Raw genomic sequence first — 23,860 nt, forward strand, 5'->3', positions numbered from 1 at the left:
CATATTGCCTGCTATACAACTAGATAAAGAATAAAGAGCCGGGCTGCACCCCCTTGCCCTGCCCCCATGACGTTCCCCTTTTAGAAAGTCTTGGGTGACCTAGATAACAAACTGCTTGAGTGACCCTGCTTCTCCCTTCTTGTGCTTTAACTCCAGTTCTTACATTTTAAATTCACCAATAAAGCGTGACTCTGTGAAATCTGAGGCACCCCTTCCTCAACCCGAATTATGGCAGATCCCCAGGTCTCTCCCACCCCCCACAACTTCACTGTGTGGCTCTGGTCAGGCCACGTACCCTCCAGGACTTGTGAGTAATAAATTAATATATCTTGTTTTTCTCAAAGGTCCCTGATGGTTGTCGCTGAGGAGTGTCCTGCGGTCATAAGAACCACAAGGCCTGTCTGGGAAATGCCTGTAGGGACTCTCCACAAGTAATAGGGACCCAGTTGAGTTCTCCAGGCATTCTTAGTTGTTCACATCACCATGGAGAGGCTGAGACCACACAAAACACCTAGCTAGGAATGCATTGAAGTCTCAATGTCAGAAAATCAATAATATGATAAAAAAAAAAATCAGTAAACCAGAAAAGAACATTTGTATTAATTTCAACTGAATTCAACTCAATAACTGCATAAACAATTTGATCAATTTTACCATATGGTAAAGCTTATTAACCAAAAATCTATAGCATATATATTTATGGAGAAATTAAATGCATTCCCTTTGAGATTATGCAAAAGGTAGGATGTCCTTTAATAATTACACATGTTTAACACAGTATTGGAGGTTCATAGACATCACTATGACAACAGAAGAAAATCAAGGTTATGAATGAAGATTGTCAGGGAGCGATAAAATGACTGCAGATGACATATATAATCTACATATTGGATAAAACTGAGCTTCTGGAGTCCCAAGGGCTGAGTTCAAATCCAGACTCTGTACCTTTCAAACTGGGTGATCTTGGACAGCCTCATTCACCCCCTTCATGTCTGCTTCCCCTCTGTATGATGAGGAAATAATGGTACCAACTTCCAGACATAAATAAGTGAATACATAAGAAGCAAATAGAATAGGGCCTGGTAAGTAGTAAGCAACTCAGCCAACGGTATTATCATTGTATTGTTTTTCTCTAGCCGGTGATTCAGAAATAACAAAGTGCTCAAAGAACGCCTGTTGAAGTGTTTCTCCTTCTCATTCACCCCACACACTGGGCTGCCTCCACTTTTGCACTGTGGCCCTGGTACCAGCTCTGGAAAACTCACAGGAGCCCCTGAACCCAGGGATGCTGTCAGGCCGCCTGGTCTTCAGGACAATGACGCCAGTGATGATGCCTGCCACGCCTGCCACCAGACCCAGGACACAGACCACAGTCTCCTTCGTCTCAGGCACCTGGATCAGCTCCTGGGCCTCTGGGGCACAAAGGAAAGACAGAGTTGGAAGGCACAGAAAGCAGGAGCTGGCTCAGGTGTAGCAGTATGAAGAGTTAGAAACTGTGAGATCACCAGTGAAGTTTGGATAAAGTGACAGTAAGACACATGAGATTAAGGAAAGAAGGTGCTGCAGAGAGATGGATCCTGGAAATAAAGATGGTGTCAGGACAGCGCTGGCAAAGGGACAGGGCTCCGTACCCCAGTGCTGAAGGAGCGGTTGATCCAGGCCCCAGTGCTCCACCTTGCAGTCATAGACATCTTCAGCCGTGGGAAGGAAGGTTAAGTAGTGGAACTTGTGGAATCTAAATTCTGTGCTGGGCAGGAAGATGGTCTCAGCTATACCTTCAGTGACCATCTGCCCATTGTGCAGCCATGTGACATTGAGCACAGGTGGGAAGAACTTGTCCACATGACAGATGAGAGTGGTGGGTTGTCCCAGCTCCACAGGCTCCTTGGGAAACACAGTCACCTCAGGTGGCTCTGAGAAGAGACAGGACCTGGTAAGTCTGCTGCCTTTGACTGAATCTCAAAGATCTCCACCAATATAACCCCTATAGTCTCCAGGTTAGGGGCCACCTCTCTCATGCCAATCCCTGGTCCATCTCCCCCACCAACTGACTCCCAGATCAAAGTCATAGCTTCTCATGTTCCTAACTGGCCTCCTCCAGCCCAACATTGTTCTTGAATAAGAAGAAAATGATTATTTTGATGACCTAAGGACCCAGCTTGTGGGCTGAATTCATTCATTCATTCATGAATTCATTCATTCATGAGGGGAGTTTCATTCATGAGTGGACATCTGAGTCTCCCATTTTCTATGCAGCAGAGGGACTTTCCCAGCCCTGCAGGTGGGTTGTACAGAAACAAGCAAGAGCAAGCAGTACCATTTGTGGCCCTCGTGTGGTTGGACCATTGGATCAGGTTGTTCAAGTTCTTCTTTGCCACAACAATGTCAGCAATACCTCTCCAAGCATCAAAGTCGAAGGCATGAATAAAATCTGGGAGATGCCAGACAGTCTCCTTCTTATCCAGGTCCACATAGAACTGCTCATCCCCATCAAACTCAAACATGTACTCTCCAGAGGGTCTGTGTGTCTGGACGAACTCGGCATACACTGACACATGGCCCCCTGCTTGAAGAAGAAGGGAGATTGGAGAACAGGTGATTATGTGGGAGAGTAAACAGAACACAAGAAGCAAACAGTAATGACATGAATGAATAATACAGAAAATGAGAAATGAAAAAACGAAAAAAAAAAAAAGAAATGGGAAGAAGCAATGAGGGAAATGACTTACTGAGAATTTAGGTTGTTTCCCTTGTCCCTGAAAACTTAAGCATCCATCACTCCAGTACAATAACAGTCACACTGAACACAATAATAAAGTAATATCTATGGAGGACTTACTATGTGTTTGATCTATTCTTTGCATCTTCACACCTCCACGTAAAGCATTCTTTTGCATGTAAAGGACCTGCCCACAGAGGTTAAGTAACTGGCCCAGGGTAGCACAGCTCCTGGTAGAGTCAAGATTGAGTCATCTCCTCACCCACATGCACAATTATCTCAGAATCCTTGTTAGACCAGATGTATAAAATTAGTGATAAAGCCACAGAGTGGGTAGGGGGAGAGGGGAGAGTGAAATAAAATTCCATCAGAGTGGAAATTTTTTTAAATTGCGAAGGAAATAAAAAGGTGTCCAGAGTCTTGGTGCCATTTATAGGCTTCCAGTTACTTTTTTAGTTTTAGAATAAACATGGTAGATTATGTAATTTTGTCCACAACACTTTCATTTAAGGCAAATCAAATTTTAAAATGTTATCATTCACACAACATTCACAAATTTTCTTGTTGACTTTATGTTGTTAAAGGTAATTTCCCTTGGAAATAAAGGTTGTTGGATTTGAAACTCCTATGGGATAGCATCTTTGTTTTACCTGATGTGTAAGAAGCAGCGAAGGTTTGAACAGTAGTGTCCCAATGAAGTACTAGATATTATTTATGTAAGAATGAGCTTTAAGGGGGAGGAGTCAAGATGGCGGAGAAGTAGCAGGCTGAGACTACTTCAGGTAGCGGGAGATCAGCTAGATAGCTTATCTAAAGATTGCAAACACCTACAAATCCAAGGGGAGATCGAAGAGAAGAAGAACAGCAACTCTAGAAACAGAAAATCAACCACTTTCTGAAAGGTAGGACTGGCAGAGAAGTGAGTCCAAAGCGACGGGAAGATAGACTGCGGGGGGAGGGGCCGGCTCCCGGCAAGCGGCGGAGCAACGGAGCACAAAATTGGGACTTTTAAAAGTCTGTTCCGCTGAGGGACATCGCTCCAGAGGCTTAACCGGGGTGAAGCCCACGCGGGGTCAGCGTGGCCTCAGGTCCCGCAGGGTCACAGAAGGATCGGGGGTGTCTGAGTGTCGCAGAGCTTACAGGTATTAGAACAGGGAAGCCGGCTACAGAGACAGAGCCGAGGAGTAAGCTCTAAGCTCGGGGTTACCTTGAACCGGTTGCAGGCTCGGTCAGCTCGGAGCGCGGCCGGAGGCAGGGTGACGGGAGTAAATCGGCGCTGTTTTCTGAGGGCGCACTGAGGAGTGGGGCCCCGGGCTCTCGGCTACTCCGGGCCGGAGACCGGGAGGCCGCCATCTTCATCCCCACCCTCCGGAACTCTACGGAAAGCGCTCAGGGAACAAAAGCTCCCGAAAGCGAACCCGAACCCGAGCGGATTACTCAGCCCGGCCCCTGGTAAGGGCGGTGCAACTCCGCCCAGGGCAAAGACGCTTGAGAATCACTACAACAGGCCCCTCCCCCAGAAGATCAACAAGAAGCCCAGCCAGGACCAAGTTCACCTACCAAGGAGTGCAGTTTCAATACCAAGGAGAGCAGCGGAATTCCAAAGGAGGAGAAAGCAAAGCACAGAACTCTTGCCTTTCTCCCCATGATTCTTTAGCCTTGCAGTTAATTTAATTTTTTTCTTTTTCAATTTATTTTTCTTCTTCTGCTAAATTTTTTTAACTTTTACCCTTTCCTTTTTTAATGTTTTTTAACTAGTTTATCTAATATATATATTCTTTTTTTCCTTTTTATATTTCTTCTTTATTGGTTTTCTTATTTTAATTGTTTCTTTCTTTTTTTTTTTTTCCTTTTTTTTTTTTTCTTTTTCTTCTTTCTGAACCTCTTTTTATCCCCTTTCTCCCCCCTCACGATTTGGGATCTCTTCTGATTTGGCTAAAGCATATTTTCCTGGGGTTGTTGCCACCCTTTTAGTATTTCACTTGCTCCTTCATATACTCTTATCTGGACAAAATGACAAGGCGGAAAAATACACCACAAAAAAAAAGAACAAGAGGCAGTACCAAAGGCTAGGGACCTAATCAATACAGACATTGGTAATATGTCAGATCTAGAGTTCAGAATGACGATTCTCAAGGTTCTAGCCGGGCTCGAAAAAGGCATGGAAGATATTAGAGAAACCCTCTCGGGAGATATAAAAGCCCTTTCTGGAGAAATAAAAGAACTAAAATCTAACCAAGTTGAAATCAAAAAAGCTATTAATGAGGTGCAATAAAAAATGGAGGCTCTCACTGCTAGGATAAATGAGGCAGAAGAAAGAATTAGTGATATAGAAGACCAAATGACAGAGAATAAAGAAGCTGAGCAAAAGAGGGACAAACAGCTACTGGACCATGAGGGGAGAATTCGAGAGATAAGTGACACCATAAGACGAAACAACATTAGAATAATTGGGATTCCAGAAATGGCACTAAATTCATATCTCTCAATACTTACCCTGAATGTTAATGGGCTAAATGCCCCAATCAAAAGACACAGGGTATCAGAATGGATAAAAAAACAAAACCCATCTATATGTTGCCTACAAGAAACTCATCTTAAACCTGAAGACACCTCCAGATTTAAAGTGAGGGGGTGGAAAAGAATTTACCATGCTAATGGACATCAGAAGAAAGCAGGAGTGGCAATCCTTATATCAGATCAATTAGATTTTAAGCCAAAGACTATAATAAGAGATGAGGAAGGACACTATATCATACTCAAAGGAACTGTCCAACAAGAAGATCTAACAATTTTAAATATCTATGCCCCTAACATGGGAGCAGCCAACTATATAAACCAATTAATAACAAAATCAAAGAAACACATCGACAATAATACAATAATCGTAGGGGACTTTAACACTCCCCTCACTGAAATGGACAGATCATCCAAGCAAAAGATCAACAAGGAAATCAAGGCCTTAAATGACACACTGGACCAGATGGACATCACAGATATATTCAGAACATTTCATCCCAAAGCAACAGAATACACATTCTTCTCTAGTGCACATGGAACATTCTCCAGAATAGATCATATTCTCGGTCCTAAATCAGGTCTCAACCGTTATCAAAAGATTGGAATCATTCCCTGCATATTTTCAGACCACAATGCTCTGAAGCTAGAACTCAATCACAAGAGGAAATTTGGAAAGAACCCAAATACATGGAGACTAAACAGCATCCTTCTAAAGAATGAATGGGTCAACCAGGAAATTAAAGAAGAGTTGAAAAAATTCATGGAAACAAATGATAATGAAAACACAACGGTTCAGAATCTGTGGGACACAACAAAGGCAGTCCTGAGAGGAAAATATATAGCGGTACAAGCCTTTCTCAAGAAACAAGAAAGGTCTCAGGTACACAACCTAACCCTACACCTAAAAGAGCTAGAGAAAGAACAAGAAAGAAACCCTAAACCCAGCAGGAGAAGAGAAATCATAAAGATCAGAGCAGAAATCAATGAAATAGAAACCAAAAAAAACAACAGAACAAATCAATGAAACTAGGAGCTGGTTCTTTGAAAGAATTAATAAGATCGATAAACCCCTGGCCAGACTTATCAAAAAGAAAAGAGAAAGGACCCAAATAAATAAAATCATGAATGAAAGAGGAGAGATCACAACTAACACCAAAGAAATACAGACAATTATAAGAACATACTATGAGCAACTCTACGCCAACAAATTTGACAATCTGGAAGAAATGGATGCATTCCTAGAGACATATAAACTACCACAACTGAACCAGGAAGAAATAGAAAGCCTGAACAGACCCATAACCAGTAAGGAGATTGAAACAGTCATCAAAAATCTCCAAACAAACAAAAGCCCAGGGCCAGACGGCTTCCCGGGGGAATTCTACCAAACATTTAAAGAAAAACTAATTCCTATTCTCCTGAAACTGTTCCAAAAAATAGAAATGGAAGGAAAACTTCCAAACTCATTTTATGAGGCCAGCATCACCTTGATCCCAAAACCAGACAAGGATCCCATCAAAAAAGAGAACTACAGACCAATATCCTTGATGAACACAGATGCAAAAATTCTCGCCAAAATACTAGCCAATAGGATTCAACGGTACATTAAAAGGATTATTCACCACGACCAAGTGGGATTTATTCCAGGGCCGCAAGGTTGGTTCAACGTCCGCAAATCAATCAATGTGATACAACACATTAATAAAAGAAAGAACAAGAACCATATGATACTCTCCATAGATGCTGAAAAAGCATTTGACAAAGTACAGCATCCCTTCCTGATCAAAACTCTTCAAAGTGTAGGGATAGAGGGCACATACCTCAATATTATCAAAGCCATCTATGAAAAACCCACCGCAAATATCATTCTCAATGGAGAAAAACTGAAAGCTTTTCCGCTAAGGTCAGGAACACGGCAGGGATGTCCGTTATCACCACTGCTATTCAACATAGTACTAGAAGTCCTAGCCTCAGCAATCAGACAACAAAAGGAAATTAAAGGCATCCAAATTGGCAAAGAAGAAGTCAAACTATCACTCTTCGCAGATGATATGATACTATATGTGGAAAACCCAAAAGACTCCACTCCAAAACTGCTAGAACTTGTACAGGATTCAGTAAAGTGTCAGGATATAAAATCAATGCACAGAAATCAGTTGCATTTCTCTACACCAACAACAAGACAGAAGAAAGAGAAATTAAGGAGTCAATCCCATTTACAATTGCACCCAAAACTATAAGATACCTAGGAATAAATCTAACCAAAGAGACTAAGAACCTATACACAGAAAACTATAAAGTACTCATGAAAGAAACTGAGGAAGACACAAAGAAATGGAAAAATGTTCCATGCTCCTGGATTGGAAGAATAAATATTGTGAAAATGTCTATGCTACCTAAAGCAATCTACACATTTAATGCAATTCCTATCAAAGTACCATCCATTTTTTTCAAAGAAATGGAACAAATAATCCTAAAATTTATATGGAACCAGAAAAGACCTCGAATAGCCAAAGCAATATTGAAAAAGAAAGCCAAAGTCGGTGGCATCACAATTCCGGACTTTAAGCTCTATTACAAAGCTGTCATCATCAAGACAGCATGGTACTGGCACAAAAACAGACACATAGATCAATGGAACAGAATAGAGAGCCCAGAAATAGACCCTCAACTCTATGGTCAACTAATCTTCGACAAAGCAGGAAAGAATGTCCAATGGAAAAAAGACAGCCTCTTCAATAAATGGTGTTGGGAAAATTGGACAGCCACATGCAGAAAAATGAAATTGGATCATTTCCTTACACCACACACGAAAATAGACTCAAAATGGATGAAGGATCTCAATGTGAGAAAGGAATCCATCAAAATCCTTGAGGAGAACACAGGCAGCAACCTCTTCGACCTCAGCCACAGCAACATCTTCCTAGGAACATCGCCAAAGGCAAGGGAAGCAAGGGCAAAAATGAACTATTGGGATTTCATCAAGATTAAAAGCTTTTGCACAGCAAAGGAAACAGTTAACAAAACCAAAAGACAACTGACAGAATGGGAGAAGATATTTGCAAATGACATATCGGATAAAGGGCTAGTGTCCAAAATCTATAAAGAACTTAGCAAACTCAACACTGAAAGAACAAATAATCCAATCAAGAAATGGGCAGAAGACATGAACAGACATTTCTGCAAAGAAGACATCCAGATGGCCAACAGACACATGAAAAAGTGCTCCACATCACTTGGCATCAGGGAAATACAAATCAAAACCACAATGAGATACCACCTCACACCAGTCAGAATGGCTAAAATTAACAAGTCAGGAAATGACAGATGCTGGCGAGGATGCGGAGAAAGGGGAACCCTCCTACACTGTTGGTGGGAATGCAAGCTGGTGCAACCACTCTGGAAAACAGCATGGAGGTTCCTCAAAAGGTTGAAAATAGAACTACCCTATGACCCAGCAATTGCACTGCTGGGTATTTACCCTAAAGATACAAATGTAGTGATCCGAAGGGGCACGTGCACCCGAATGTTTATAGCAGCAATGTCTACAATAGCCAAACTATGGAAAGAACCTAGATGTCCATCAACAGACGAATGGATAAAGAAGATGTGGTATATATACACAATGGAATACTATGCAGCCATCAAAAGAAATGAAATCTTGCCATTTGCGACGACGTGGATGGAACTAGAGGGTATCATGCTTAGCGAAATAAGTCAATCGGAGAAAGACAACTATCATATGATCTCCCTGATATGAGGGAGAGGAGATGCAACATGGGGGGTTAAGGGGGTAGGAGAAGAGTAAATGAAACAAGATGGGATTGGGAGGGAGACAAATCATAAGTGACTCTTAATCTCACAAAACAAACTGAGGGTTAATGGGGAGAGGGGGGTTGGGGGGTGGGATTATGGACATTGGGGAGGGTATGTGCTATGATGAGTGCTGTGAAGTGTGTAAACCTGGCGATTCACAGACCTGTACCCCTGGGGATAAAAATATATTATATGTTTATAAAAAATAAAATTAAAGAATAAAAAAAAAAAAAGAATGAGCTTTAAAAACAACAACAGCAGCAACAATGCCCTTTCAGAAATTTCTAACTACTTTGTAACTACATGACTCAACCTGGTAATAAAAGCAGTTATTAAAAGTCTACCTTTTCCAGAACGGAAGGAAGGAAGGGAAATTGACAACAGAAAAAATCTATTAGTATTACAGTAAAACAATAAAAATGAGAGAGTTTGGGGCTGAGAAAAAGATAGGAGCCAAGAGGAAGTGACACTCTGGGGCTCACTGGTCCAACTCCTGATTGAAAGATTCGCCCTGCAGCTCCAACACAAAGAGAACTAATCCTCTCTTTGGACACTTCTAGTGACAGGATTCACTGTCTCACACAAATGCTTGGGGGAAATCACTCACCTACAGAAAAAATGAAAGAAAAAGAAAAGACAGTCTATATGGACATAATAAGAAAAGCCACATCTATATGGACATAATTTGTTCACCTTAGGGTATCTTATTTTTATTGTTTTTGCAAATTCTTGAAACTAACAGCCTGTGCACTGTGAAGCAAATTACACTCTTACAGATGTTCATTTTCATTCAGTCAAAAAAACCTTCATTATGAGCCATTATTCATTCTCCAGGCACTTAAAGATATAACTCAGAAGACATGGTCCTTGTCTTCAAGCTACTTGAAATCCAAAGAATGAGAGAGACAAAGAAAAGACGATTAGTATATATGTGGTTTCATCACTGCTGCGTTATCACAAGGTGTATGCAGATGCTACTTGGGAGCAAAAGGAGAGCATTGGAATGAGATTGAAGTAAACTTCCTAGAGATGGTCTCTATGTGAGATAGCAAAGCAGAAATAGAGGGAAGTGGCATCTCTCACAGGAGACAGGAGCAGAGAAGCATGGGACTTTTTGGAGGACTCAGAGTCCTTGGATACCACTGAAGCTCAAAGGATGTGGAGGGGCTACACTGGGACCTGCCTTATATGCTAATTGCAGATGTTTGGATTTGATCCACAGCCCCAGGGAAATCATAGAGGGATCTTAATCAAGATGGCAACGATAAGATTTGTACTTGAAGGTAACAGCTATAGGGAAGATAGATTGGAAGAGTCTCGTTTGTAAGTGAGACCAGCAGGACTCTTCGGCAAACAAGTGGAAAGTGATGAGGGTGTAGATGGGGCAACAGCATGGGGTGAGGAGAAGGAAGGATGGGTTTGAATGGCATTGGAGAGACGAGAAGCCACAGGAATCATTAAGTGCCATGGTGGAAGAAGGGATATGAAGTGGAGTCCAGAATACCTGGGCAATGTGGAGAATCGTGGCATCAGTGACAGGAAAAGTAATGAAGGAGAAGGAAGTGAGAGAAGATAAAACGTTCTTTTGGGAACATAATGAGTTTAATTTCTGGGAGACAAAGTGGAGTTAATTTGAGGGTGGTGGAGATAATGGATGGATCTCAAACTAGACTGGGCTAGTGATGTACACTAGGAGTCCTCATGGTAGAGGAAGTTATAAGCTTGGACTGAGTCACCCAAGAACTGTACAAAGTCATCATAGCAGGGTCAGAGTGTGTGGTCCTGCATCCTGACAAACATGGACATTTAGAAAAGGTTGCTGGGGCCACCTGGGCGGCTCAGTCAGAAGAACATGTGACTCTTAATCTCCAGGTTGTGAGTTCGAGCCCCATGTTGGGTGTAGAGATCACTTAAATACATTTTTTTTTAAGGCTGAAAGGGAGAGGACTAATGAGTAGGAAGAACAAGGAGGAAGTGCGCTCCTCAAAGACAAAGAACAAGAGAAAGATTCCAGGAAGGAGGAAGTGGTCACGTCGCAAAAATTACTAGTGACACAGGTAAAATATACAGAGAAGTAACCAGTGGTTTTCGTTGTAAGGATGCCACTCTCGCAGCATCAGAGATGTGAGGAGACAAAAGGGAGAATGAAGCAAGCTGAGGACTGAATGAAGCAGGAAAAAGCAAAAACAAGCATCGCAGACTCCAATTACAAGAAGTTTACTTCTGGACTTTAAGAGCAACAGAGAGAGATGCTCTCCAGAGGATGAAGAGCCATGGCTCTCACTCATGGGCACTGTGACATGGGGTTCCTGAGACATCTCTTAGATCGCAGTCTTTTCATTTCTAGAATGAGAGTAATAAATGCCCTCCTGAAAAGACTGTTGTGAAAATGAAATGAGATCTGGCACTTGGTCAGTGTTTGATAAACACTGATTCTTAGTGTTGTCAGAAAGACAAAAAGCAAAAGACCTCACACAAGAGAAAAGGAAGAAAGAGGAGAAATGAGAGAGAAAACAGCACCTGTGGGCTACAGATCTCCTTATAGTCCCTACCCTCTCTGGCCCACCCGAGCACTCACCCCTAATGGCTTCAGTTCCATGGGGGCTCAGCAGGGCAGCCTGGACAATGGCTCCCAGGATCATGACTTGGGACCGGCTCCTTATGTCTTCAAGGTGCATCTGCAGTGGCCCCTGTGAGGCAGACAGTGAGGAGAGAATGAGGCAGATCAGGGCAGGGAGGAACTCTGAGTCCAGGACTTACTTCCCTTTCTGGTGGAGGGAGAAGGAGTGGAGGTGAAACTGCTCAGTGGGGCTCAGCCAACCAGAAAATGTCACAAGGGGCATCTCTGGTTGGGAAAGAAAATGATAGAACCACTGGGAGTGGAGGTGGGAAACTGCCAGGATCAATGTGACCCAGAGAGTCCCAACCTATTCGGGATTTGGTAATAAGAGGGGAAAAACTACAATAGAGACATCATAACCATCTTCCTCCTGTCCTGGCTGGTCTGGTCAGGTGAAGCATGCAACTCTTAATCAAAGAGTCGTGAGTTCAAGCCCCATGTTATGTGTGGATCCTACTTAAAACAAAAAGGTCAAATCAAATTATCTTCCCCTTGAGATCGTTTTGAAATTTGTCGTTGAAGTTGACTTTGTATTTTTTATGGTTAGTGACCTTCGTGAGTGGATAACTTTTCAAAACTTCACGTCGGTTCATTTTTTTTATTAAGTTCAATTAGCCAACACATGGGTACATATTTAGTTTTTGATATAGTGTTCAGTGATTCATCAGTTGCGTAAAACACCCAGTGTTCACCACATCACGTGCCCTCTTTAATGCCCATCACCCAGTTACCCCATCCTCCAACCCCACTCCCTTCTGCAACCCTCAGTTTGTTTCCCAGAGTTCAGATTTTCTCATGGTTTGTCTCCCTTTCTGATTTCTTCCCATTCAGTTTTCCCTCCCTTCCTCTATAGTCCTCTGTGTTATTTCTTATATTCCATATATGAGTGAAACCGTATGATAATTGTCCTTCTCTGCATCAATTCCTTTTTTTTTAAGACTTATTTATTTATTTGAGAGAGAGCAGGAGTTGGGAGGAGGGGCAGAGGGAGAGAAACTCAAGCCGACCCCCTCTGTGCACAGAGCCTGACTTAGGGCTCAATTTCACGACCCCGAGATCATGACCTGAGCCCAAATCAAGAGTCAGACCCTTAACCAACTGAGGCACCTAGGTGTCCCTTCATGTTGATTCTCAGTATCATATAGGAATTCATTTGTTATCAAATGATATTATATTTACCATTTTATACCTTTGATAATTTTACAGGAATTCTTTGATGTTTCCAGGGAGATAAACAGAAGGCAAAAAATACCTAATTGTTTCATTTCTAATTATTACTCTTTTATTTCTTCTTATACAGAATTTGGTGATATAAGACACCTTTATTTATATCCCACTGTTTTTTGTCAGGTTTTTTTTAGTAGGCTACATGCCCAACATGGGGTTTGAACTCACAACTCAAGATCAAGAGTCACATGTCCTATTGACTGAGCCAGCCAGGCACCTTTAAACTTTAATGTTAAGGACAATTTCCCTAATCATTTCACATTAAGTCTAAAGGTAGATATTTTGCTGATATGCTGGGTTTTTTAAAAGATTTTATTTATTTATTTGACAGAGAGATAGAGAGAGCACAAGTAAGCAGAGCAGCAGGCAGAGGGAGAGAGAGAAGCAGGCTCTCCGCTGAGCAAGGAACCTGATGTGGGGCTCAACCCCAGGATCCTGGAATCATGACCTGAGCCAAAGGCAGCCGCTTAACCAACTGAGCCACCCAGGTGCCCCATGATATCCTGTTTTATTACAGAGGGATTTGGAAATACACTAAGGCGATGGGGAACTGCAGAAATTCCTCTGGTGTTTATTGTTAAAATTATAGAATTTATATTACTGGATTAAATAATATATTATGTTAGATAAAGAATTTCTCATGTTCTGAAGTAGTCCTGCATTATAATAATTAACATTTCTTAATTCCTTACTATGTGAGAGGCTTTGATTTAAGAGAGTCACAAATGCTCAGTATAATCCCAGTTAGATTTCCCAATAAATCAATGACATAATGATCTTCATTCTATGTGAGAGGAAATAAGTCAGAGTGGGTTAAAAAAAAAAATCTGGAAGTAGTAGAAAGGGGCTTTCTAAACCTGTGCCTGACCACTTCGCTATAATGCATCCTTATACTTAATAGAAGACCTAAATTAAGTGTTTTGTACGCTTTTACTCAATTCATCAACACCATATTTAAGTACTTAATATATTTGTTGGAAATTATATTTGTTTTGTTATTGTCTTTCTTAGGTTGTGAGTTATGTGGGAGTATATGTACTTTATTTCAGGAACTATACATTTCAGGAGTATATACACTTCATTTCAGGAACTCTCTGTATTGTTTGACGGGACTATTTGGTGTTTAAAAGTTACCAAAAATATGTAGGTATGTTGAATTGAAAAAAAAAAAAAAGGATGGTTCTTGATAACTTCCTTGCTCTACTCAAAACTCTCAGATCTGTAAGTTTCTAAGGCATTTTACACAGCACTCCCATTTCACCCTCGAGAATTACTGATATGCAGGTGCTACCAAACCCACCTCAAAAATGAAGAAATCGTGGCCCAGAAAGGCAAGTAATTTGTGTAAAGTTGTACACCTACTTCCATGCCTTATCTGGTATGAAACCCAGAGACCCTTAGTCCATATCCTTTCTTCCTCTAAAAGCTACAGAACCGCTGAGAGGAACCACACCATACACTTTGCATAACTGCATTAACTCCCAGGGCTAATTCTGAGTTCCGGGATGGGCAGTTTAATCTCCCCAGGTCATTAACACACTGCTTAGAACTTTCTCTGTGCCAGAACATGTCCATGCAAGGGGGATGGCATTCCACCATGGAAAGGAAATGACATTCCTTGGGATCTGTTCTTAAGGAGGAAAGTATATTAAAAAATCAAGCCTTATGACTCACCCAATTGCTCAAAATGAGGATCCCTTTCCTTATAGTGTATTTGGTGAATCTTAACATCTTAAAGAATCGTGTGCTTTATACCACACTTCTGTCTAGTGAGTAACAATTCCTGCTTATTGGTTCTTTTTTCAGAATCTGGCCACACCCAGGGAATAAGGAAGCCTGTCTAAGCTCATCATCTCTGATATTTTAGGAGTGGGGCCCATCCAGTGAGAGCTGCTCTGACTGCAAGTGTCTCAGCCCCCATCCTTTCTCAGGCTCCAGGATGGTGATCCTTAGAATCACTGAGGTCGCAGGGATGGCAGCCCTCATGATGTCCTTGGTGATGCTGAGCTCCCCTTTGGTTCAGAGAGAGACACCCCAGGTAAGTCAGAGCTACTCCTCTTGGAGAATCTAGCTCACAGGATGAGAGGGAGTATTCCATGTGGGCCCAGACCTTGAGAAAGACTTTGGGGCTCTGACATCGTGCAAGTACTGCTATTCTCACCAGAGAGAGAAGGAGATGAGGATGTGCATGTGATGGGGACAATGGTACCTGGTGGTATGGAGTGATTTTGGAGGGACAAGATTCTCACAAAAGGGTCATCAAAATGACATTTCAACATCCATCAAAGATCAGAAAGGGAAAATTAGGGTTAGTCTACATTGTCCAAGATCTGAAGATCATCCTGTAGAATCAGCACTCCAGGTAGGGGCCCCTTCCACAGAACCAGGCAGGAACCATCATTGGAACCAGTGAGGAACCAATGATGGCCAGAGCAGCAGGGGAGGGTGATGAGGACAAGCTGTGGTTAAGACCAACAGGATACCAGTGCAGCTGATTGTCCCTCACATCAAGAATTGGATCAGGGCACATCAGGACAAGCCAGAGAAGAAGTAGGAAACAGGAAATGACCTCTTCTTCACCATGAAGGAGACCATTTGTGATAGAATGGTGAATTTGTTTATGTTAAAATTTCCCAACTTCTTCATCCTCATCCATAAGGCCAGCCCCACTTCCTCCTGAGGATCAGGTACTCTCAGTTCCCTTCCTTAATTTCCAGGGATAAAAGCATTTAAAACTCCCAAATCCATCTGCTCAAACTCCATCCCAATGTACCCATTTCTCAGGTAGGGAGAAGGGAAAATTTCAGACATTTCTTACTCAGATGGACAGAGAGTTAGGGCAGCTCAGCTGCGTTCTCATGCCTGCCATGAGACAAGAAATGGAGAAGCAAGAGTCCTAGACAGTCAGAGGAACTGTAGGAGTAGCTGGTGAGATGGGACAGTGTCCCACAGGAGGTGATCACAGAGGCAACGCTGTTGTGGGGCCCAGGGACTGTGGTGCTGATATGAGTACATTGAAAACAGGGCTGGGGTCTCCTTTGCAGTGAATAGCGAGGGTGGTAGGGTGGTAGGAGGGGTGGGATGAGATGAAGAAGCCAGTGGGTTCGGATTTAAGAGAAATGAATATAGTCTCATTGCCTTGTGAGAGAGACCACTTGTGGGGAGCAAGCAGGTGGACTCTGCACAGTTTTGATGCTGAGGAACTCATTATTGAGTGAAATATGAGTCCTGGAAACTTGGACTCAATGTGTTGGGCATATTCCTCCAACTTCTTATGCCTCCAACTCCTCAAGATTTCCTCAACTTCCAACAGAGCAAAAATAAAAAGAGACAAAAGGGGAGATGTTTGTTGTTGAGAAAATACTAGTGACTATTGGGTCATGAAGAAAACTTTGGAGAAAGAAAGCATGCAAGTCATGGATGAAACAGAACTGTAGCTCCAATAGCCACTTGAAACATTCTTTGTTCATGACATTTACCATTCTGACATTGAAGCCCTGGGACTCTATCCTATAACACACCTGGGAGGCAGAAGACATCTGGGGATTTAATCTTTTGTTTAGTCCACTTCTTCTATCTCTCTTCCTGAGTGAAAGAAGAGGTGGGGAGAAAGAAATTATCAGTATTAAGTTAATAAATGCTCCTTTTTAAGCATTAATGTTGTGCCTCAAAGGGCAGCTCCGATTGAGCCATTCTGAACAAACTAGGGTTCTGTCCTTTGTGTTTCTCTTTTCTCCACATAATCTAAGCCATCATAGCTTGAAAGGGGAAGGGCTCTAACCTCCAGTGAGCAGGGCCAGATACTATGCTCTAGGTTTTATTTGTAACATTTTATTTAATTTTAACATAGTCCTTCAAGGTAAATAATAATAATAATAAAAATAATAATAATAGTAACATCCTTTTTTACAGATGAAAAAGTTGAGTCTAACTTAAAGTTGCTTTACTTGCCCAAGGCCACACAGCTGGTCTGTGGACATCGTTATTGTTCTGTCCACATTACCTTCCTTGTATCCTATGGTAATTACATATTCTTAATATGTCCTATCTAGGAAGATGATTTATTTTACACCTGAAATTTTCAAGCTCTACCTTAGAAAATTCAGATGTTTTCAAGAGCTTTAGAAAATCTGTAATATTTTTCAAGTACACATAGGAAACAGTTTTGAGAGAACTTTGTGATATTTGTCTGCTTTGAAAATAAGATTTCATTATAAAAAAAAGTCAAGGGACGCCTGGGTGGCTCAGTTGGTTGAGCAGCTGCCTTCGGCTCAGGTCATGATCCTGGCATTCTGGGATCGAGTCCCGCATCGGGCTCCTTGCTCGGCGGGGAGCCTGCTTCTCCCTCTGCCTCTGCCTGCCTTTCTGTCTGCCTGTGCTTGCTCTCTCTCCCTCTCTCTCTGACAAATAAATAAAATCTTTAAAAAAAAAAAGTCAATTGCTTTACTGTTTTTTTTACATTTTTAATTCCAGTACAATTAGCACATAGTGTTATATTATTTCAGGTGTACAATATAGTGACTCAACAATTCTGTACATTACTCAGTGCTCATCAAGATAAATGTACTCTTAATCCCCTTTACTTATTCTCCCCTCTGAAAACCACCCATTTGTTCTCTATAGTTAAGAGTCTGTTTCTTGGTTTGTCTCTTTTTATCCTTAGTTAATTTGTGTTATTTCTTAAATTCCACATATGAGTGAAATCAGATGGTATCTGTCTTTCTCTGACTGACTTATTTCACCTAGCATTATTCTATCTCCATCTATGTTGTTATAAATGGCAAATTTCATTATTTTTTATTACTGAATAACATTCCATTGTATATATAAACCACATTTTCTTTATCCATTCATCTATTAAAGGACATTTGGGCTGTTTCCATAATTTGGTTATTATAAATAATGCTGCACTAAACACAGGGGTGCATATATGCTTTTGAATTTGTGTTTTCAGATTTGGGGGGTAAATAGCCAGTAGTGTGATTACTAGATCATAGGATATTTCTATTTTTAACTTTTTGAGGAATCTCCATAGTGTTTTCCACAGTTGCTGTACAAGTTTGCATTTCCACCAAGAGTCATAACAACATTTTTCTAGATGTCTCTTGACGCAAGGAAAATTAAAGCAAAAATAAAGTACTGGGACTACATCAGAATTTTTTAAAAAGTCCACTGCTTTAAAAAAAGAAAAAAATTGAAACTATTATTCAGAACTAACAGAACTGTGTCCTCATTGAAAAACAAGTGGGGAAAACTCTCAGTGGGACAGGAAATGGAGTTCAATGTGGGGGAGTAGAGCAGCAGTATCAGCAGTAGGCTGATAGAAGACAGAGAGCACAGACTCCAAAGTGGATGGGGCCGCAGGTTCAGAGGCCAAGGAGCAGAGCCCAGAGCAAGAAGACAGGCTTGGGAGAGCTGAGAGAAATGAAGTGCTACTGCAGCACAGCCCTTGTAGCCTAAAGTTGTATAGGGCTCCCTGAGGTTTGTGTGGTGTCTCTCTTCTTCCCTGAGCAACCAGTGGAGCAACTTCAAGTTGGGGCATGTGGAGCCCTGAGGAAGGACAAGGACTCTGATGAGACCACCCAAATCAACTCTTGTCATCTCCGCAGAGTCAGAGATGATGGTCAGACCCCTCATACCCTCTTCCTACTGTTAGGATGGCCTGTTAAGGCCCTTTGACAGCCACTCAGAAAGACTCCTGAATGGAGGAAGGAGCTTCATCTGGAGCTTGGGCTCCCTGAGCTCAGCCCTGGAATCACAGGGTGAGCCTTGTGTTGACCTATTCTTCAAACATCTTTTACTTCTGCCGCTATGCAGCACTGTCCTCATTTCTGTGGTCTGGGCAGTTGTGTGATAAATTCATTCTGGACTTTCCATTTATGATACACTTTAAGTCACACAGAGAAGCTGCAATTTAAAGACTCCTTCAACAGGCAGCTGTAGAGCCCCAATTAGATTCCAGGCAGCCAGTAATTTATAATCAATTCTTTGCTGGTAGCATTACCCTGATAACAAAATCAGACAAAGACAACCCTAGAAAAGAAAACTGCAGGCCAATATTCATAATGAATATATATTCAAGATTCTCAAAAGAATACAAACAAACCAAATTCATATTAAAGGAATTATACACCATGACTAAATGGGATTTATCCCTGGGATGCAAGCAGAGTTGAACATTAGCAAGTAAATCAATCAATGCGATACACCATGCTAACAAACGGAAAGGGAAAAACAATACATGATCATCTCAACAGACACAGAAAAAGCAGTTGAGAAAGTTCAACATCCATTCATGATTAAACTCTCAACAAAAATGTAGAGGGACCCTAACCTCAACACAATAAAGGCCATAGATGAAGAGCCCACAGCCTACCTTATCAATGGGGGAAAACTGAGAGCTTTCCAAAATCTGGTTCAAGCCAAGGATGCCCACTCTTGCGTCCTCTTTTCAATATAAGATAATCCTAGACAGAGCAATTAGACAAGAAAAAGACATAAAAGATATCCAGGGGCGCCTGGTTGGCTCAGTGGGTTAGAGCCTCTGCCTTCGGCTCAGGTCATGATCCCAGGGTCCTGAGATCGAGCCCCACATTGGGCTCTCTGCTCAGCAGGGAGTCTGCTTCCTCCTCTCTCTCTGACTGCCTCTCTGCCTACTTGTGATCTCTGTCTGTCAAATAAATAAATAAAATCTTTTAAAAAAAAAGAGATATCCAAATCAGAAAAGAAGAAATAGAATTATCCCTGTTTGTGGATGACATGTTCAGGTAGACAGAAAACCCTTGAGACTCAACAAAAAAACTATTAGAACATACCAACGAATCCAGTAAAAACAGAACAAATCCAGTAAACTTGCAGGATATGAAATCAAAATACAAACATCAATCACCTTTCTATGCACAGACAAAGAACTATCCAAACTGAAGTTAAGAAAACAATCACACACACACACACACACACAATCACAAAAATAAAGAAAGAAAACAATCACACACAATAGCAACAAAAAGTATAAAAGACTTAGGAATAAACTTAACTAAAGAAGTTAAGACTTATACAATGGAAATTACTGAAAAATTGGTAAAATAAATCAAAGAAGACACAGATAAATGAAGACATCTACATTCATGGACTAGAAGAATGTTCATACAACCTAAAGTTACATACAGATTCTATGCCATCCCTTTCGAAACCCCAATGGGATTCTTTACAGAAATAGAATGGGACAATTCTAAAAGTCGTTTGGAATTACAAAAGACCCTGAATGATCAAGACAATCTTGAGCAAGAAGAACACAGCATCACATTTCCCGATTTCAAAATGTATTACAGTGCTACAGTGATCAAAACACTATGATGCTGGCATAAATACAGACATATAGGCAACAGTGGAATATAATAGACATCCAGAAATAAATCCACATATCTACAGTCAACTGATATTCAACAAGAGTGCCAAGAACATACAATAAAGGAAAGACAGTCTTCAATAAATGATATTGAGAAAACTGGATATCCACATGCAGAATAATAAAATAGGACCCTTACCTCACACCATATACTAAAATCAACTCAAAATTGAGTTGATTTTAATTTAAGATTTAAATGTAAAATCCAAAATTATAAAACTCCTAGAAGAAAACATAAAGGAAAACCTTCTTGACACTGGTCTACACAATGATTTTTTTTGGATACAACATCAAAAACACAGGCAACTAGCAAAAACAGACAAACTGAAAAGCTTTTGCACAGCAAATGAAACAATACAGTGAAAAGGCAACCTATGGAATGGGGAGAAAATATTTGCAAACCACGTATCCAAAATGCAGGAGCTCATGTAACTCAATAGAAAAAAACCCTGATTTTAAAAAACAGCAAAGGATCTGAATAGACATTTCTCCAAAGAAGACATACAGTGGTTAACATGTATATGAGGAAGTGCTCAACATTACTAATGAATTTACTAATTCACTTTACTAATTATCAACTTCACTAATACAAATTAAAACCACAGTGAGGTATCATCTCACACCTGTTAGAATGGATAGAATCAAAAGGTGGAAGATTAATGATGCTAGGATGTGGCAAAAAGAGAACCAGATACACAGCAGTGAGGATGTAAGTTGGTGTAGCTACTATGGAAAACGGTATGGAGGTGCCTCAAAAAATTAAAAATAGGACTGCCATATGATCCAGCAATCTCACTTCTGGACATATATCCAGAAGAAATGAAATTTGGATTTTGAAAAGATACCTGCTCTTCCGTGTTCATTTCAGTAGTATTCTCAAAACCAATATATGGACACAACTTAAATGTCCAAGAACAGATGAATGAATAAAGAAAATGTGTATATATACACAATGCAATACTCTTCAGCCTTTAAAAAGAAGGAAATCCTGACATTTGCAACAACATGGATAAACCTGTAGGACGTTATGTTCAGTGAAATGAGCCAGATAAAAGACAAATACTGCATGATTTTACTTATATGTGAAATCTAAAATAGTCAAATGATAGAAATGGTTGCAGGAGCTGGGGGAGGTGAAAAGGGGGAGATATTTTTCAAGGAGTACTACGTTTCAGTTATTGGAAAGTTCTGGAGAACTGTGTACAGCAATGTGACTATAGTTGACAATATTATACTGTGTACTTGAAATCTTAGGTGGTCTCACCAAAGAAGGAGAAAAAAGGACAATTAGTAACTGTATGAGATGATGAATATGTCGATTGACTTCCGAATATTTCACAATGTACACATATATCAGACCATCGGGTTTTACACCTTAAGTATATATGATTTTATTGTCAAATATATGTCAGTAAAGCTGGAAACATGTTAAAAAACAAAACCAATTTTCTGCTCATTCTCTGATTTATAAGAATTTACTAAGGCTTAGGTTTGGTGCTGTATACAAATATGAATAAAAGAGTAACTTGCCTTAAAATGTTCAAGTATAAAGAGCGGGACAGGACATGGGGGAAAAAATCAAATTGTCTGCGTGTCCCTAATGGAACCATTGTGATAAGATTCTAAAATACACAGAGAATGCACCCACCCACTCTAGTGGGTTTCCTACATAGTTTTTGTTCCTATGCATTCTTTCAAGATAGGTATTTTTTGTGCCTATATTTTTAATATTCCTACTATAAAATGTACAACCATTTGGTTTCATCTAATGGTTACATAACACTCCATGATCCAGGGCCACCTGGGTGGCTGAGTCGGTTGAGCATCTGATTGTTGATCTCAGCTCAGGTCATGATCTCAAGGTCCTGAGACCCCATGCCAGCTCCATGCTCAGCGGGGAGTCTGTCTGGGATCCTCTCTCCTTGCCCTTCTGCCCTCCCGCTGTTCATGCTTTCTCTCTAAATTAATTAATTAACTAATTAATTAAATCTTTAACAAAATATTCCATGGTGCACATCGACAACAGATTTTAGGTGTTTGCTGTCCCAGGTATGATCACACCAACTGATTCCTGCCAATTCCTCAGTGTCACAAATAATGCCACAGGCAGCCGCAGCCCCTGCTTGTCCCTTTATGGACCTGTGTGGACATTCTAGACATCTAACAAGTTGTGGGAGTGCTGAGTCATATGGCATACATCTCTTCAAGTTGACCAAGTGTCCTTCTAACCATGGGAGGGTGGGCGGCTACACTCCATATGATGCTTTCTCCACACCGCCAAGCACCAGCATGGACCTATCCAGACTCTAACTGTTCCGAGTCTAACAGATCTCAGTCTCATTGCTTTCTGAATTTTCTTCCCACTGGTGAGCTGCAGTCTGCCTTGCAAGTTTCCTCTCCTATAAATTCCCACTTCCACTCCTTACCCAGTTCTCTATCACTGTCCTTTATTTTGCTTGTTTCTTTTAGGAATTGCTTATATATTTTAGATACTGATCCCATGTCAATTTTACACATTGCGAGTGTATTTTTATTCCGTCTCTTAACTTCTTAGTGGTTTCCTTTGCATAGCAGAAGCATTGAATTTTAAGGTAATTCATAAAGCCTTGTGATTTTATGTTTGCTTAAGAAATGCTTCCTCACCCCCATATTCATTATTATATTCCCCTATACATACTTTTTTAAAAAGATTTTATTTATTTATTTATTTGGCAGAGAGAGAGAGAGAGAGCGAGCAGGGGGAGGGGCAGCCAGAGGCTGAGGGAGAAGCAGCCTCCCTCCTGAGCGGGGAGCATGATGGGGACTTGATCCCCGATTCTAGCATCAGGGCCTGAGCCACCCAGGAGCCGCTCTCCTAGACATTCTTCCATTCACCTCCTGGTTTACTCCCCGCAGAGCTTTACGTCTACCAGAGGCGGAGCACCTGCTTGGAGTTCAACCGGACGCACCACTTCCTGGAGCAATACACGTACAACCGAGAGCTGTTCGTCCAGTTCGACAGCGCCGTGGGGGTGTTTGTCGCCGTGTCCGAGCTGGGCCGCATAACTGCCAGGGACTGGAACATCCAGAGGGAGCTCCTGTACCTGAGACGGAGCGCCGTGGACCCCGTGTGCAAGCACAACTTCGACCTGGACGAGGGTTTCACGCTGAAGCGCCGAGGTGACAGGGCGGGTCTGAAGCAGCCACTCTGCACCGGGTGGACTTGGGCCGCAGAGGCGGGAGCGGCCGCGGGGACCGGGAGTCTGCACGGAGCCCAGGGGCTAGGCCAGCGCGGCAAGGGGCCAGACTACCCCGCTGGGCAGACAGGAAAGAGCCAGCAGCATTGGGTTTGCGGATTTTGCGACAACCCTTTTTTTTTTCCTGGTAGAGGAAGCCCGGAGACAGGTTAAAATCAAGAACAGACCAAGCTGGGGCACCTGGGTGGCTCAGTGGGTTAAGCCTCTGCCTTCCGCTCGGGTCATGGTCTCAGGGTTATCGGATCGAGCCCCGCCTCGAGCCCCGCCTCGAGCCCCGCCTCGAGCCCCGCCTCGAGCCCCGCCTCGAGCCCCGC

The 23,860-nt window shown here is 41.6% G+C and overlaps 2 protein-coding genes across 2 annotated transcripts in view; one reads left to right on the top strand and one right to left on the bottom strand.

Annotated features, from left to right (window-relative positions):
- Positions 1-1,261: 1,261 nt before the first annotated feature.
- Positions 1,262-14,270, bottom strand: LOC111152451 (RLA class II histocompatibility antigen, DP alpha-1 chain). The gene is given in 6 exon segments (XM_022510946.1): positions 1,262-1,288; positions 1,291-1,412; positions 1,632-1,913; positions 2,318-2,566; positions 11,634-11,745; positions 14,265-14,270. Coding segments are annotated over 6 exon segments (798 nt in total).
- A 571-nt stretch (positions 14,271-14,841) lies between these two features.
- LOC111152452 (HLA class II histocompatibility antigen, DP beta 1 chain-like) overlaps positions 14,842-23,860 on the top strand; it is an 11,757-nt gene continuing 2,738 nt past the window's right edge. Inside the window, exons 1-2 of the mRNA XM_022510947.1 lie at positions 14,842-14,940; positions 23,208-23,469. Coding sequence (XP_022366655.1) covers positions 14,842-14,940; positions 23,208-23,469 — 361 coding nt within the window. The remainder of the gene's footprint in view (positions 14,941-23,207; positions 23,470-23,860) is intronic.

This window comes from Enhydra lutris, unplaced genomic scaffold (assembly GCF_002288905.1).
Source record: "Enhydra lutris kenyoni isolate GAN:26980312 unplaced genomic scaffold, ASM228890v2 scaffoldscaffold28, whole genome shotgun sequence".
Classification (NCBI taxonomy): domain Eukaryota; kingdom Metazoa; phylum Chordata; class Mammalia; order Carnivora; family Mustelidae; genus Enhydra; species Enhydra lutris.